The 17,662-nt window shown below is 37.5% G+C and overlaps 3 protein-coding genes and 1 long non-coding RNA gene across 4 annotated transcripts; 2 read left to right on the top strand and 2 right to left on the bottom strand.

The window, feature by feature from the left end:
* Positions 1–6,675: 6,675 nt before the first annotated feature.
* Positions 6,676–7,137, bottom strand: LOC103935273 (PRA1 family protein B2-like). The gene has a single exon (XM_048564514.1). It carries the CDS (start codon positions 7,135–7,137, stop codon positions 6,676–6,678), a length of 462 nt encoding a protein of 153 aa, XP_048420471.1.
* Positions 7,138–12,080: 4,943 nt separating this feature from the next.
* LOC103935274 (exocyst complex component EXO70B1-like) lies at positions 12,081–14,774 on the top strand. The gene is made up of 2 exons (XM_009345037.3): positions 12,081–14,570; positions 14,701–14,774. The coding sequence occupies exon 1, from the start codon at positions 12,643–12,645 to the stop codon at positions 14,554–14,556; it is 1,914 nt and encodes a 637-aa protein (XP_009343312.2). The 5' UTR covers positions 12,081–12,642; the 3' UTR covers positions 14,557–14,570; positions 14,701–14,774.
* Positions 14,775–14,825: 51 nt separating this feature from the next.
* LOC103935275 (GDSL esterase/lipase At2g30220) lies at positions 14,826–17,142 on the bottom strand. Its single transcript, XM_009345038.3, has 3 exons — positions 16,504–17,142; positions 15,643–15,904; positions 14,826–15,082 (listed from the first exon to the last, which is right to left on the bottom strand). Exons 1-3 carry the CDS (start codon positions 17,140–17,142, stop codon positions 14,826–14,828), a joined length of 1,158 nt encoding a protein of 385 aa, XP_009343313.2.
* Positions 16,853–17,410, top strand: LOC125468554. Its single transcript, XR_007250969.1, has 2 exons — positions 16,853–16,974; positions 17,043–17,410. It is a non-coding gene; the product is annotated as an uncharacterized LOC125468554 (long non-coding RNA).
* Positions 17,411–17,662: the final 252 nt, after the last annotated feature.

Raw genomic sequence — 17,662 nt, forward strand, 5'->3', positions numbered from 1 at the left:
TAAACGGGTATACCCATGCTCATAACCGTTTATAAACGGTTAACCATACTCATATCAGCATACCCATTTACCCATAACTGTGTACCTGTTTACTTTTTTTTAGTTTTACCCGTCTACCTATTTTTTGAACAACTTGAAAATTAAAAAGAAATTTGTCATAATTTTCTTTTTTCTAACTATTAAATACCTTTATAAGTACATTTAACATGTATTTTTATATTAACGGCAATATTATTTATGAATATATGCGATGTCTCCCAATTATTTGACGGTCAATCTTTTACAAGATGTATGCATATGTTCATCGATCCAAGCCTTTTAATCAATTTCTAATTTTGAGGACAAATATTTATTGAAAACTCGAAACCAATTAAATATATATATGTGTGTGTGTAGGTACGCATCATCTGATAATAACATGTTTCTAAATGCTCAAGATAATCATTATCTTAAATTGCTCAAAGCTTCAAAAGACTCCAAAACAAAACTGTTAAACACTTTAATGCTTTAGCACATTCATTCACATATATTAAACATTAGCCCGTTCGATCAACTATATTTTTGTTTCAAGTGAGGCATAAATATATATATATATATATATTTTATATGACCCTTTATAACCAAATATATCACAGGATATTAAACCTAGTTAGAAACTAATTTTTTTTGTTTTTTACTTTTGCATATATTAAAATAAACGGTTAAATGAGTACCCGTTTATAACCGCGGGTAATACCCATAACCGCCCATTTAAATTTCACGGGAAATGGTTATACCCATAATTGTTTATTTATCTAAACGATTACCCATAACCGTAACTGTCAAATTTAAATGTGCGGATAACGGCAGTTACCAATAACCAATGGGTATTTGCTCATCCTTAGTGAGGATCCTCCTGACCAAGCTTATTAGGCCGTTGAAATTTATCTAAAGGCTACAATATTATAACTTTTAAAGGGGCCCCCTGTTTGTAACCGTTGGATAAAATTTTAACGTCCCGATGGGCTTGGTCAGGAGAATCCTCACCCTTTACTCAGGAAAGGATCATGATCCGCATGTATTGATATGGGTCTAATGTATTGCACAGTCATAGGTAGGGTCTAATAAGTAGAGCAATTAAAGTGTCCATAGTTTGAAAACAAAATTGCACCTACTGCGTTGAATGTTTTATCATGACTCTTCCATAATTAACATGGAACTTTAAGTTACACATCAAATCTCATCATTTCATAAAAAAACTCTCATCTTCTTTAATGTAAAATATATCGTTGTATTAAAATAAAAAATAAAAAGTTACTCATCTAATCTCATCGTTTCATTAAAAACTCTATCCGACTTCTGTTTTGAATTTTCCTCGTGATTCCTGCAAATTAGTATCCAAATTTGAATTTGAATTCGCATGAAGCTATGAGAACTGCAAGTAATTTTGCATGTTTTCGTTGAGTCATTTACAACAGTAAGCTTCATTTTTGCTGGTATTTGTTACATGATTAGCGAGCATTATACATTGATTGTCTTATGTAAGTAATTGCTCAAGAGGCTTTTGACATTGATTGTGTTAGCCTTGGGGGATTTTAACATTACCAAGATGGAGGACTACGTCTTACTATTAGAATCATGTAAAATTACTTATTCCACCATGATAGGTAGTTACAATACGATAGGTAGTTTAGCTTGTACAAGTACTTATATGGCAGGTAGTTCAGACTGTAAAAGTACTTATATAATAAGTAGTTTAGATTATAAAAGATCAGTTGAAATCTAAGTTTATGCTGACTAATATTATAATATGATAGGTAGTTTAGCTTGTACAAGTACTTATATGACATGTAGTTTAGACTGTAAAAGTACTTATACGATAGATAGTTTAGATTGTAAAATATCAGCTGAAATCTGGGTTTATGCCGACTAATAGGATACCTGAGTTGAAAAAAAAATAGAAAAATAATATAACTAATAGCGAGGCCCCCCAAAAGATTTATAGGTGTCCAAAATTTTGGAAATGCCCTAAATTAATTTTAGGAAATATGTGGTACGAATAGAATGACTCTAACTTTGACTTATATTACATAGTTTTTTGTGAAAAAAAAAAATTGAAATTTTTAGCTTTAAGAAGTATTTTGCGCTGGAGTTAAGGAAAATATTGCAAAACCTTTGGACGTGATCCTACCGATTATTAGGTTTTGAAACTATTTTTTATTGATTCTTAAAGTGAGAAAATAGAAAAATATCTTTAAATTTAGGTTTTAAATCATTGATTACACGTGTTTAAAAATGAATTATAATATATTTTGCTCAGAAAAAATATATTTTGAAAAACATGAATATGATAGTTTGTTGTTATGATAAGAGAAATAAAAGAAACATTAACAAAATAAAAAATAAAAAAACTGAAAAAAAACATTGAAAAGGGAGGGATCGGTATGAAGATAGCGACTTTTAATGGAATCAGTCGCTATATTTTGAGCGATTATTCTCAAGGAGAATAGCTACCAAAGTACCGATCGTATCATTTTTTTTTTCTTTTTTTTTTTTCCTTTTTCCATTGAATAGCTATAGTAGAGTAAAATAGTAATCACAATACAAAGTATCAACCTAACAATAAAAAGTGCTGACACATGAAGTCCTATTCATGAACCTAAATTAAAAAATAACTAAAAATTGGACTAATCTAATTGTTAGGCCATAAAATTGGGAAAGGGATCCTTTATGGATCTCTTCCATCAAATCCACCCAATCACCTTATTCGGACTCTTGAAATTTAGTCCAACGGCTAAAGTTATTATAACTTTTAAAGGGGCCATCTGTTTGTAACCACTGGATCAAATTTTAAGGCCTGAATTGATTGATTGGGTGGATTTAGTGGAAGGGATCCGGAGAGGATCTCTTTCCATAAAATTGGACCTGTTTCAAGTTAGTTCATTTACACATAATAGATTTGTAAGGAAAAAGTTAATTTAAACCACATATTAATGAAACTCTTTTTGTTAACTATAAGAGGGTGAAAAAATATTTTTGTCTTCTATCAGAAAATAAAATTTTGGACAATAAAATAATTTGCACAAACTAAATTTTACAGTTGTTTTTAAAAGCATCATCTACATGTAATCCTAACAAATCACCTAAAAGAACTCCGGAGTTTTATGGGTGTATTGTTTTATGAAACTTTGAATTTCTATAGCACTTATTTTCAAAACTTCAAGTTCGAGTTTAAGTACGAACTCTAGGTTCATGACACCTGCAAATAAACACAATATACATATGTAGTGAACGGGAATAGTTTCGGGACCTATGTGTGAAAAGAATGAGTGACGACCCAAAATATGGGGCTGTCGTGGCTTGTAGGCCCAAAAGAATGGTTGTTGGGTTGCTAGACAACAAAGGAGAACTAAATGCATTAATAGATTATATACCTAATTATTGGGCTAAGAAGGATAAGTGAAAAACAAGGCATAACCCATGGGCTTTTTATTTCATCCGAGCCAAAAAAAAAACAAGGCCATAAATAAAATAAAAAAACAAGTGCGACGGTTTGGTGCATATGCCCAATTGGGTTGCGGGTCAACTACAAGCAGTCCAGGTCCATAAGAAATGTGATGTATAACGGCTTTGTTTTGGGCCTTAGAGTTTTGGAGCAGGAACGACTTGGTGGCTCGGGCAACGCGGCTTCAAGCTACGACTCCCATGCGTGTAGGGTTTGAAAAATCCCATTTTTTTTCTTCTCTTATTCATGCATATTCAATTCACCAGCAATTATAAGAACAATAAATTTAAGCTGAATCTATAATTTGAAAAAGAAAAAAGAAAAACGTAAAATTAGAGTTCATGCTTCATAGTGAATGTTTCATGCAATCATTGTTGAAAAATATTGAAATTGAAACCATGTTTTATAGATTACTTAGATTGCTTGATAAATATTGTGAACAGCTTTGTAGTAAACAAGCATTAATTTCCTTAGCTCAGTGTTAGGAGCGTGTTTAACAATGTGTTGTGGCCCAAATTTAACTGAACGAAAGAGAGAGAGAGAGAGGGGTTGCAGTTGCATAAGGAGAAAAGATAGGCTTGGGAATTACTGTGATGATATTTCTCCGTACCTTATGCCATTTTAACAAAAATAATGTGGTTACTTGCCCTACAAGTAATACAAAGTTGTGCCTTTTTGTTTTAGGAAAACTAATGAGAATGACTTGAAAACTTTGAGTTTTAACGATAAGGACAAAATAAGGGTAAAGTGAATAGTACCAAGATTGACTTTTTAATGTAAAAATGTTGTTTTTCGTTAAAGTGAACAGTACCAGGAGCTTTTCGTTAAAGTTCCCTTTTGTTTTTTGTAATTAATTCTTGAATTGTTTCTCACTAACATTAGTAGTTGTTGAGACTATAAATACTCAAGTAATGATTTTTGTTGTGAAATTGGTGTGAATGCCCACATAAAAAGAACAACCACATATGGCTAAGGGTGGAAAGTGGAAGAATAGAAGTCAAAATTATATTGCTTAAATAGTAGAAGTTTGGTTTTTATTGTTTTGGTGTGTAAGCCTTTTAGATGCATTAAAAGATATGTATGCTTGTATCGTATGGGTAGTACAAAAATATGAAAAGCAGAAAGTAATAATCATGTTTTCCTCCTTTGTCCCTCTTTACGTTCATTTCTCTTATTTGATACTAGTGAAGAAAATAAACAGAATAATACATGACTCTCGTTTCAATTCAATCTCTAACAACTCTGATAATATATATAAGTATGCATCATCTGATAATAACATGTTTCTAAATACTCAACGTAATCATTATCTTGAATTGGTCAAAACTCCAAAAGACTCCGAAACAAAACTGTTGAATACTCTAGTGCTTTAGCAAATTCAATCACATATATTAAACATTAACCCCGTTCCATCAACTATATTTTTCTTTCAAGTGAGGCATATATATTATATGGCCTTTTATAACCAAATATATCTCAGGATACTAAACCTAGTTAGAAACTTTTTTTTTTCTTTTAGTTTTACATATATTAAAATAAATGGTTAAATGGGTACCCGTTAATAACCGTGGGTAATACCCATGACCGCCCATTTAAATTTCATGAGTAAACAGTTATACCCATAACCGTTTATTTATCTAAACAGTTACCCATAAGGCGGATAATCGCGGTTACCCGTAACCAATGGGTATTTGCCCATCCCTACCTGTGATCAAGGATGTCCCCTTTGGATGATTGGAAGAAACTGGATTGTTATCTATATATCTATTTGTTCATCTATAAAACTACATGTATCAATCCGGCTAAGTGCAAGACGTCTTGCTTTTAGTGTCGAAAAACACCTCACTTGTACTCAATTTTCTTCGATCTGGATTCTATTTGTAGGTTCTAAGTTATAAAAAAGTTGAGTTTGATGCTTATTGCGAAAAAGTACGATACTTAAAACCTATTATCGAAGTTTTTAAACCTAAATCGATGCTCGAAATGGTTGACCCTTGGCTTTCTTTGGTGAAATCTATTTCAAATGTTGAAATATTGTTAGAGAAATGCTGAAGGGACTTTTTAGAAAGTGGGCCTCTATGTAGAGTACAATATTTTATAATGTTAGTACAGAAGTTAACGTTCAACTATGAAGTACATGAGTTTCCTTAACATATCTTTTAGTTATGCAAAATAAATAATTAGATTTTTGCCTCATGGAATTAAAAGCAAAAATTCAAATACAAATTGCCACCAAAATAACCAATTAAATTGCAAACTTTGAGAAGTCGATCAAATATCTCAAAGTAATGAATAATATTCCTAGTGTAACTAAGATTCTAAAAGACGTTAAGCACTAGTCAGGAGGCAGACTGAGGCATTGCACCTAGGCTTCTAGGCACCTAATCAGGAAGCCTAGCGCCTAGACAGGGTTTAGGCGAACTAGACGGATTTAAGTAAATTATTATATATTGTCCGTTTATACTTAAAAAAAAAAAACAAATAATTATATTGGGGACTAGAATCGTCTCTGAATCTTACTATGCGAAACCTCTGAATGTCTAATCCTGGCCATCCACTTACATCATGTGGCTAGGAATCAATTGTAATATTATTTTCGTTTTTAACGTGTTATCATGTGGCCCTCTCTTCTTCTTTTCTGGTTCTGTCTCTTCACCCAAAGTTCTCTCTTCTCCATCTCTCTTATGATTTAGGCTCTGAATGAATAATCCTGACGGAGATCCATTTCATAAATTGTAAAATAAAACGAAATATAAATTATAAAATATTAAAACAGAATATGCACTGATGTGTATTTATTCAGACATTCAATAAGTATTTACATTTTATTAAAAATTAAAATGCAAAATGAAAGTTATCGATTTTTTGTAGAAATAAGAGTCGTGACCTAAACATATACCTAAACGAATTTAGACGGACACTAAATGGGCACTTAAGCACTAGACATACGCTTAAGCAGGTCTAAACATAAGCACGCTAGGCGTGGGAATTTTTAGAACGATTGTAACAAAACTTCTCCTTCTTCTTCTAAGTAACCTGACCCAAGGGGGAAGGTTCATCTTTAGCTAAGTAGTATGTACGACTTCGGATTTGCACTTATCACATGCTAGACACGTGACATTATGCTGGCACCCTGCCTCTGCAAACGAAGGGGCCCTACCGAAAATCGAAGCGATTCCAGAACCCAACGGTTACGTTTCCTCCAGAAGCAGATCATCGGGATCTCTAAATGCTCTGTGAACACAAATGATCCCAACCCTCACCATGACCGCCGTTAGCAGTAGCAACATCACACTTGTTACTAAGATCATGATCAGCGTCGCCACGCCCAGCCCGAACATTGCTTGGGTTTCTAAGATAGTGCAACCGAGGATCATGAGCGGTTCCTCTGACGATCGGCGCGAGTAGAGGAAGATCCATCCTCTGGTGAGAGAGACGAGGATGATAATAAAGAAGGGGTTGGAGATGAGGGAGTAGGCGAGTACGGCTACGAGTACGATGAGGTAGTTGACGCAGAAGTAGGCGGCATTTTTGCAGATGCGGAAGGCGACATCGGTAAGCAAGGTCAGCTTGGTGAAGGCAGTGTGGTCGATAAGCTCGGTCCAGGGGCGGCTGTTGGAGAGAGTGTGGCGGGAGAGGGCGACGATGGGCATGAGGAAGGGTCAGAGGAATGAGAGTAAGTTGGTGTCGGAATGTTGGGATTGCTGGAGGGAGGACTGTTAGGGTCGAGACTTGGATCGGGGAAGGCGAAGACATTGTTGTAAATAATTGGAAGTTCAGGGGTAAGATTGGGAGAACAGAGATGACTGAAAGAAGACTGTGACGACTTTTCTTTCTTCAGAGATAAAAGGGATGGTTTTATAAGATTTGGGGGTGAAGAATCCGAGACCGTTGATCTGGGGATCGACTGGTGAATATTATATTGGATGGTTGTATGTGGTTGGGCATGTTGTTTGATTTTCTAGCTATATCAATTGTGGCACACTGTATGCATAAGCCGCAACAGATTAGGCCTTTTGACCATAAGTATTGCATCGTCCAAGCAATAAGATACTGTCACAGTGATGTTTTTATAAGTTTTATTTTTTAATTTTTTTTTCTGAATTCAAAGGTACAAGAAGGGGTACTGACACACCCTGATCCTAATGTTCTCGGGACATCGAGATGGCCACGTGTTGGCCGACACCCAAAGGTGACGCAAGTCATTTATGAATGCAAATGCTAAGAACATGCACCTAAATTGTAGCAAGATAATAGAATGTAGACATAAATAATATTCAATTGCCAACAATGAGTTCAAATGATAATGCATGGCATGTTCAAAGCATATTCTAAATCAAATTACAAGCAGAAGATGCTATTACAAGAGTAGTCAAAGTAGAGAAGATAGCACGATGTCACTGGTATGGGAATGCCTCGTACGTCAGATCGTAGTCCTCGTTCCTATATGCTGAGTGGGCGCAAAACAAACATGAGTGAACCAAATTGATATATATATATATATATATATATATATATAATAAAAACAGTTATCAACATACTAACCCCCAAAGTTTTATAAAAACATAGATATCATAATATGTAGTAGGTTTTCCGAAAACCCTAGCATGCCATAAAACCTTCACAAAACATATCTCGTATATAGTGCTAACTAGTGGTATCATTATCAATATCTATTCAATCATAATCCTTCATTTGCTAAACAGGCCTTTTAGAACACTTCTTCATCTGCCAAACAGGCCCAACCTACGCCTAGCACGAAGCCAATATAAGTATCATTGCCAAACATGCCCAACCTACACCCCGCATGAAGCCAATATAAATATCATTGCCAAACAAGCAAAACAGTGACCATTAGGTACGCACAAAAACATTGAATATAGTCTTTCCAAACATAGGTATATATATCTCAAAAACATCTTCATAGTATAAAGTCATCCATCATCTATCCTATAAAGAAGTGTGTAAAAACATGTTCTAAATAGTATATCGTCATCCATCAGATATCCTACACAAAACATGGGTATGATAGAAAATATGGTATTCCAAAATAAGCTCATTATAACATGATAATCAATTTCTCATAAAACGTATTTAGTAAATCATGTTTTTCATGTATGCATTTCTACTAATAAAACATGCATTTTAGAAGGGGTCTACTCACAGATACTCAGTTGTCATAGAGCCTTACGAAATAGGAATAACGAAATCACTGCTAATAATTGCACCTAAGCACATAAAGAGTAATCAACAAAACCATGCTCCAACAATTTAATTTGGGAAAACGGACGTAAAAAATAGGTTAAAGATGTCGAAATTAGCTTAGGAGGGGTTCCAGACGAAACCCAAAAAGTCAACGTTGATCGTTGACCGGTTAAAGTCAAAGTCAACGGGTCAGACTAGTTTAGGGTTGGATCCGAGTTGGGTCCTAGGGTTTGGGTTGGGCTGGTTAGGGCCCTATGGGTTTGGGCCTAGTGGTTTAGCCAGGTTGGGCTTAAGGTTTAGCTTTAGGTTTAGGGTATTGAGCTTAAGGCCCGGCCTAAGGATTGGGCCAAGGGCCGGCCTCACTTAGGGTTTGGGGTTTTAAAGCTCACGGGCTGAAACCCATTTGGTCTTGGGCTGAAGGCTTGGCCCAACGAAAAGGTTTTGGGTTTAGAAAAATAAAATAAAACTAAAATAAATAAATAAAAAGGATTTGGGTTGGGTTTTAAATGGGCCTAAGGCCCGTGTTCTACACACGCCTAAAAGGTCTGGGTTCGACGGAAAAAAGGACGTCGGAGCTTTCCCAGCTCCGGTCATCATCAAAACGTCACCTTAGACTTCGATCTAGGTGCCAAAATGAAGTTAGAGGTGAGAGGAAGGAGTTGGTACCTGTTTCATGACGAGTGATGGTCGGGAAGTGGCCGGATTTTGCCTCGAGACTCACAAGAGTTCACCGGGGTTTTTGAACCTTTGCACCAGTTCCTTTGGTGCTGCACAATGACGAGGGAGATGGGAAGGATGTCCACAAAGGTGGCGGTGGTGACTGGGTTTGGGTGTGGTGAGTGAAAGTGTGTATGGGTAGCTCGGGGAGGGTGAGAGCAAGAGAGATTAGTGAGATTTGAGATAGGGAAGATAGTGAGTGCTGCGAGAGAGATCTCGAGGAAGGAAAGCTATAGGGTGAAGGTTAGTGGGCTGCCATGTGGCAACATGAGGGAGAGAGGAAATCCAGATGGAGGTCCAAATTAGATTAGGATAAGGGATCTAATTGCACATTTTTATAAAGTTTCAAGGACAAAGTGAAAATACAAATTAATTTGGGGGTGGGGTTTTACAGGTACACTATTTGTTCTCAAACATCTAAAGGAAATGTTATTCGGGCAGTAGTATAGTACTGGTTTAGTACTGAGGTGCTTTTATAAAAAGTGGTTATAAAAAAAAAGTTGAGCTAAAAAAGGTGTTTGGTAAACACTTAAAAATAGCTTATTTTCACAGTTTTTGGTGAAAAAAAAGCTGAAAACGTGAAGCAACAAAAATAAGTTTATTCTCACAGCATAGCAGTAGTTTTTTTTTTCTTTTCAAAACACAGCAATACCAAACCAACTTGTGACCATTCTTAGTTTTTTCAATGTATTTCTATGTTTACTCAATGCATTATTTGCCATAATTAGAAGTTTCTTATGTGTCTTTGTTTGAAGTGCTTTTAGAGTGATGATAACAATTTTATTTCAAAACTTTACACGTGATTTTGAATCAACAGTTTAAATATATATATTTTTTATGAAAATATCGATGCACATTTATGAAAATGTCGATACTAGTGAAAACTTTCAAAAACTTTATAAGGTAGAAACTACATGACTAAAAAAATACTAAATTGATTAAGCAGTCATCAATTAAACATATAATTAGTACATTAATGTAGTTTAAATTCGTCTATAGCAATAATAGAATCTTAAAAAAAAATATTAATAGAAAGTTTAAAGAATAGACGGCTATTTTCATTCTTGCCATGGATTATAAACACTTAAAAAAGCATTCGGAAGTGCTTTTAGTTTTTGTTATTTTTAAAACCGTCAACGTGACTCTTCTGAACGCAAAAGCACTTTCAAACCGACTGCAAGGAGAGCACACAGTAAAAGCAAACCCCATGATTTTTTTTTCTTTCCAGATTCTGATGTGGGACTCGACGTCTTTTCTTTGAATAACCAGTCATCTGTTATGCTTTTGACCACCAAAGCCAAAACCTCCTTTGTGAGATTTTATTTATTTATTTTTTTTCAAATCCAAATAAAGTCCAATCCTCAAAATATCCATTCAACCTGTTTGATGTCATTTCTATTTCTTTATATTTTATACTATCATGGTTAAGTCATGTTAATATTTTATATTAATTTTTTATAAAGATAATAAGATAAAAAAAAAATAAAAATATAAAATGTTAACGTGACTTAATCATAACCGCACAAATAAAAGATGATGAAAAAAACATCCAAACAAAAGGGTAAAGAATCTGTCTCCCATTCAACCTTCTCTCCCTTTATTAATTCCCACCTCTTATCCAATCTATTATACCTAATTTAAAATTAGTGGGGTCACTCACAACACATGCATAAACGGAAAAAAAATCATTTTGTGAGTTACGTTAGAGCAACTCCAGCGTTGGAGCCCTCCCCCCTGGCAATACACTATTCAATCCACCTAATGAACAGTAATTGCCCTTAATGAACAGTAAGTAGCCCTGGCAATAGAATTTGCATCTCCACCGTTACACTTCAATAGCCCTGGCAATAGGCAATAAAATATTAGTATTTTTTTTTATTTGTAAAATTAATACAAAATAATTTTAATTGTAATATCGGAAAAGATTTTTAATCGTTCTCGTTGCGCCACGTGTCATTATCCGAAGTAAAAAAAAAAATTTTACAATTTTTTTCAGATTTTTTTTTTGAATTTTTTTGAATTTTTTACAATTTTTTTTTAAATTTTTATTCAATTAATTAATCTCTGCCGTTGGATATAAAAAAATTTGAATTCCAACACTCCAGATTGTGCCACGTGTCACAACAGTAACTTTTCAGATTTTTAAAACTATTTTTTCATTTATTTTTTAATTTATAAAGCATTTTAATATCCACCGTTGATCTCAGATCGAACGGTGGATATTAAATATGACTTTTTTTTTTTTTTTACCGTTGAGATCTAACGGTTCACATTAAGTGACCGTTAAGATCTAACGCACCGTGGGAAGCCACGTGGCTTCCCAACGGTAACTGACACTTTATTTTTTTAATTTTTTTTTTTGTGTCAGCGACGCGCCCCCACGCGCGGGTGGGGTGCACGCGCCTGACACAAAAAAAATTAAATAATGCGCTGACGCCACCCTGGCGTCAGCATTGCGTCATCCCCACCTCGGGCTCAAGGCCTGGCAATCCCTCACGGGCCTGGCCCTCGGGCCTCCCCCTTCCATCCGGCTCCCACACGCTGGAGCTAAGCCACCGGCCCTCGGGCCCTTCTTTTGGACCCCTTCCCCCGAGCAAAACCCCACGCTGGGGATGCTCTTAGTTGATCATTAATTTTTTCTGCGTTTAAGCTCAGACCAGAATCCAACCATGCATAAGCAGTAAAAAGTCATTTGGCGAGTTAGGTTAGTTGATCACAGTCGTTTTTTCTGCGTTTAAGCTTGAACCGCAATCCAACTATTCAAAATTAGAATAATTCTGATGAGATGAAGCTCAACTTCTGGTACATAAAATTAGAATAATTTAGAATACCGTTCCGGTTGAAATGAAAAATATAGAAAAACTAGTAGTCCCGAAATTTAGAAAAAGCAAAATAATTCAAAAATGTCCAGACGAAAACCTGCCTCGCTCTTTCCCTCTTCAATCTTCATCCATTCCCCACCACAAACCGCGTGTTTCCAATCACCTTCCGCGAAGAACCCCTAAATAATGCTATTCAACTTCTTCTGCCCACCCTCAGTGCTTTTAACTTCTGGCTTTTGGCTTATTGCTTATTGGTTAATACCCAAAGCGCAATTCTGAAATTCTGATATTCTGAAATCCCGAAATCCCAAAAATTAAAACCAATTTTCCTCTCAATTTCACAACCCTAAAAGTTTATCTTCACTGAGGCATCGAATCAAACACTTGGAGGGCACTCTCTGATACTGCAGTACAATGGCTGAGAACGGCGAAGAGAAATTGTTAGCTATGGCGCGCCACATAGCCAAGACTCTGGGCCACAACGATAATATGGCCGACGATATTTTGCAGATTTTTTCCAACTTCGACGGCAGGTTCTCTCGTGAGAAATTGGCTTCCGACGACGAACGAACTCGGAGCTGTGCTGCTCTCGAGCTTTCGCTGAAGTCGCTGAACCGTCAGATCTTGCAGTATGTGGCTACTGACCACTCAATCTGGTCTGACTCCGCCGATTCCGCGGCGTTTCTTGACTCGATCGACGAGCTCATCGTCACCATCAGAGACTGGACTCCGATGGCCGACGACAAGTCCGTCGGCGTCTGCCTGGCGGGCGCCGAGGATCTTATGCAGCAGGCTATGTTCCGGCTTGAGGACGAGTTCAGATCCTTGGTCGAACGCGGCGCCGAGTCCCGAGAACTGACTCGGGCGTTTCGCGGTGAGTCGAATGGCGCGTTGTCGTTTGACTCGGGAGATGATGATGAAGAAGAAGAAGAAGAAGATGAGGTGATCGGGGACGGTGAGGAACACCAGATCCCTGTTGCGCAGCCGATCGGCGACTACGACATCGTGATCGACGCGCTTCCTTCTGGAACCATCAACGACCTCCATGAGATCGCGAAGCGGATGGTGGCGGCGGGTTTCGGAAAGGAGTGCTCGCACGTGTACTCCAGCTGCCGGAGAGAGTTCCTGGAAGAAAGCTTGTCGAGGCTAGGGTTGCAGAAGCTGAGCATCGAAGAGGTTCAGAAGACGCCATGGCAGGACCTGGAGGACGAAATCGAGCGGTGGATCAAATCAGCAAACGTCGCACTTCGGATTCTCTTTCCGAGCGAGCGTCGACTCTGCGATCGCATCTTCTACGGCCTCTCCTCCGCCGCGGACCTCTCGTTCATGGAGGTTTGCCGAGGCTCGACTATTCAGATACTGAATTTTGCCGACGCGGTGGCGATCGGAAGCCGATCGCCGGAGCGATTGTTCAAGATTCTCGACGTGTTCGAGACTTTGCGGGATTTGATGCCCGAATTCGAGTCAGTGTTCTCCGATCAGTACTGCTTGTTTCTCCGGAACGAAGCGATTACGATTTGGAAAAGGTTAGGCGAAGCGATCAGAGGCATTTTCATGGAGTTGGAGAATCTGATCAGTCTTGACCCTGCGAAAACTCCAGTTCCTGGCGGCGGATTGCATCCAATCACTCGATATGTGATGAATTATCTTCGGGCAGCTTGCCGATCGCGCCAGACCCTTGAGCAGGTTTTCGAGGACAGTTCTGCGGTCTCTCATCAACCCAAGGTTGATGACCAAAGCTCGTCCATGTCGGTACAAATGGCATGGATTATGGAGCTTCTGGAGAGCAATTTGGAAGCCAAGTCGAAGATTTACAGGGACTCTGCGTTGTGCTGTGTTTTCATGATGAACAATGGGAGGTACATCGTGCAGAAAGCGAAAGACAGCGAGTTGGGATTGCTATTGGGCGATGATTGGATCCGAAAACACACTGCAAAAGTCCGGCAGCACCATGTGAATTACCAGAGAAGCTCATGGAACAAGGTGCTTGGAGTGTTGAAGCTCGATAGCGGCTCATTGGCGCCAAGTGCTGCTGTCAAGTCCATGAAGGAGAAGCTCAAGTTGTTCAACATCTACTTCGATGAGATCTGTAAAACGCAGTCCAATTGGGTAGTTTTCGACGATCAGTGCAGAGACGAATTGAGAATTTCGCTTGTCAAAATCGTGTTGCCAGCGTATCAGAGCTTCATCGGTAGGTTTCAGAGTGTTCCAGAAATCGGAAGGCATGATAAGTACATTAAGTATGCTAGTGAGGGCATTGAAGCTAAGATCAATGACCTATTCCGCGGCAGTAGAGGATCCGCCGGCGGTGGCAGTGGCCGGAAGTGAAGCAGCTAAAGCTGGTAGGGACAATTCGCCTTGTTTGTAGTCGAAAACAAGTTTACAGAAAGTTTTGTTTATGAATTGAAAGCTTTGTAATCTAGATGTTTGGTTGTGTTTAAGTACAGTTTTATTTCTCTCTGTGATATCTAGACGTCGAAGCCAAGATGTCGATCGGAAACCAGTTTTTCGTGTCTGAAAAGCTCCCCGAACGGGACTTCGTTATACATACAGATAAAGTAAAAGACTCTACAATGTATGGAACTGGAACTGCTTTATCAGTATCGATCATCTGCCCGATGGGGATGGCCGGACCGAGTAATCGACCGCCGCGATTGATTACGATAAGCAAACTTGGGAAGCACATTCTTCTCTAGGTACTTCGAGAGGTACTGGTAAGTTGCTTCGCTTGGATGTATGCTATCCCAAAACAAGTACTCCGTGTCATCGGCACATACCGGAGTCAGTGCATTGCACAAAGGCCCTGCTTCCACAGACCCAGTACCGCAGCAACCTCTTTTCGTTTCCACGAAACCTTCATGAGAAAGAAATACGAAATTTAGTATTGATGTGCTCTGCCGACTTAATCGTAGTCACATTGGCTAGGAGGTAGAGAAAATACTCGGGGTGCAAAGTTGCGAGACTAACGCACGTCTGCAATATCAGTGTAATTTAGATAAATGGGACGGATCCATAGCATCACTTTTTTACATAATTTTTGACAAACGTTTTTGTGAGGTCTATCTTGAATTGTATTTTAATGATCTGAACTGTCTATATTTTAGGTCTTTTCTAAAAAATTATGTCTACCAAAAATCACCAAATTTTGATACTATATGATCATTGGATTATGAGTTTAGGATGTCTTTGCAGAATTGTATTTGTCTATTTTCTTCACTACAAATGAATGCCTTAATGATTTTGGATTTGTCTTATTTTTTGCAAGAAAATGATCTATGACTATGAATGATGTTCTAAAAAAATAGACAGTTCGGATCATAAAATACATTGAAGTGGATCCCACAAAAACATATGTAAAATATTGTACTACAAATCCACCCCTTGGATAAATAATTTAATATAAATGTTTCTTACCAAATTTATGTGGATTGTTGATCATGTCAATCAACGGCTCATAGACATCTACGTAAACAATTCTGCTCCCTGGCAACAGTGACTGAATTTTGGGCAATAGTTTTACAAGCTTTTGATTGTATATTTGGGAATCTGAATTCTCATCATCCACACATCGTCCATCATTTGGTTTCCCAAATTTTACAGTAACTTGTATGGGAAGGCAACCAACTGGAGGAAGCCCTGCTATTGCCAGTTTTCTGCATCCAAGCTTATACAGTTCCTACATATATACAGATATAAAAACACATCAAAGTACTACCTGTTCAATATAATACGAAAAATACTCGGGTCTTGATGTGGAAGGAGCTATTCATCTTACATACAAATCGCAGTTTGACATATGTATATAAACATTTAATTTTGTGATTTTGATTAATTATTTATGCATACATATGGCAGATTATGATTTCAGATTATGATTTGTTAAAAAGAATGGCTAAGCGAATCTTCTGCAAGGCGGTGATCTTATATAATAAATATTAGAATCTTTTCACTGTGTGAAGGGAAAACTGATGTTACAGAATGGTTCTTGTAACCATGCTTCACATGTTTAAGATTTTTCTGAAAGATCCAAATTCAAGTTTTGAAAAAGTGCGGCCCAAGACAACAAGACTTCTCGCTTGGTGAGAGTTGTCGGGAAGAGAAATGTTAATCGTACATAACCTTACCCTTACTTTGCAAAAATGTTGTTTCCACGACTTGAACTCATGCCATTTCAATCACAAAAGAGTAACATTTCCGTTGCATCAGGCTAGCCCTTTCAAAAGAAAAAAAAATATCCCAGGTGAAAATATGCATGCGAAAGGGATGGGAATTTACCTCAATAAATATCTGCAGCTTATTCAGCAGAAAATCTTGGTATCCACTAATGTTGAACTCTAACCTTCTTGTGGGAATGTCATAGAAATTAAAACCAAAGTCATTAGTACCTGCACTTACTACAACCAATGAACTACTAATCAACTTCTTTGCCTCCTTATCCCCTAAAGTCCTCTTAACTCTCGCTACATATTCCTTGAACAACTCAATCTGCTTCGAAAACGCTAGGATTCCGGCGCCAGCAGCGGTTATATCATCGTATCCGGATCCACCCGACGCGAAGCAGACGCCAGTGATGAGGTCGTTATCCGAAAGGCTCGGGTCGAGAAAAGGAGGAACTGTTTGCTTGATGTTTAAAATGGAGGCCAAAAAGTCAGGCACTAGTTTTCCATTAGAGAATCTGCCTGTGGGGATTTGGCCAGGGAAATCTTTGCCATAAGGGTAATGGTTGCCCTTGAACAATGTTTTGAGGTAATTGTTGTTGCCAGTGTCGACTGTTGAATCGCCAAACACTAGAACTGATGGGAATTTTGGTGCAGGTTTTGTGGCATCGCCTGTGTTGGAATTGGAAATGTGCACTAGGAGAAGAATAAGAAAGAGTGTTGTGGGTGCCATTTTTGTATCTTGTTTTAGAAACATATATATTTTGGATTTATAGGGTTATAGGCCATCAAATAAAGTGTTGGATTGAGAACCATGAAAGTTAAAATACATGGAGATGAAGGCAGAAACTTGGCATGGATGTCAAGTTATGTATATTTTCTTAAGAACACCACTATGTATAACTAGACCACGTGTTATGGACGAAGTGGTTGATCTTGTACCCTAAAAATGAGTAAGGTCAATTACGTTGTCAACCCATGTATAATACGTGGACATATCATATTATAATTTTTTCTTTACACAAGTCATTCTTCTTTACATGCAAATCACAGTTTGACACATAAAAATATAACGTGCTAAAACCATAAAAAACATGTTTATATAATCGTGTCAAACTATGATTTGTCGAAAGACATAACCCATCTTTTTCTTAAAGCATTAGTGTTAGTGGGAGTGAAAGGTATGATGCGGTGCATGGTGATTAAATATGGGTCACTGATTTTGTTGCACTGTATGTGCTTTTGGGTGGTTTTCTGAAATTTGGAGCTAAGACAGA

This window comes from the organism of the source record quoted next, unplaced genomic scaffold (assembly GCF_019419815.1).
Source record: "Pyrus x bretschneideri cultivar Hongxiangsu unplaced genomic scaffold, Pyrus_bretschneideri_v1 Contig39, whole genome shotgun sequence".
In the NCBI taxonomy this organism is placed as follows: domain Eukaryota; kingdom Viridiplantae; phylum Streptophyta; class Magnoliopsida; order Rosales; family Rosaceae; genus Pyrus; species Pyrus x bretschneideri.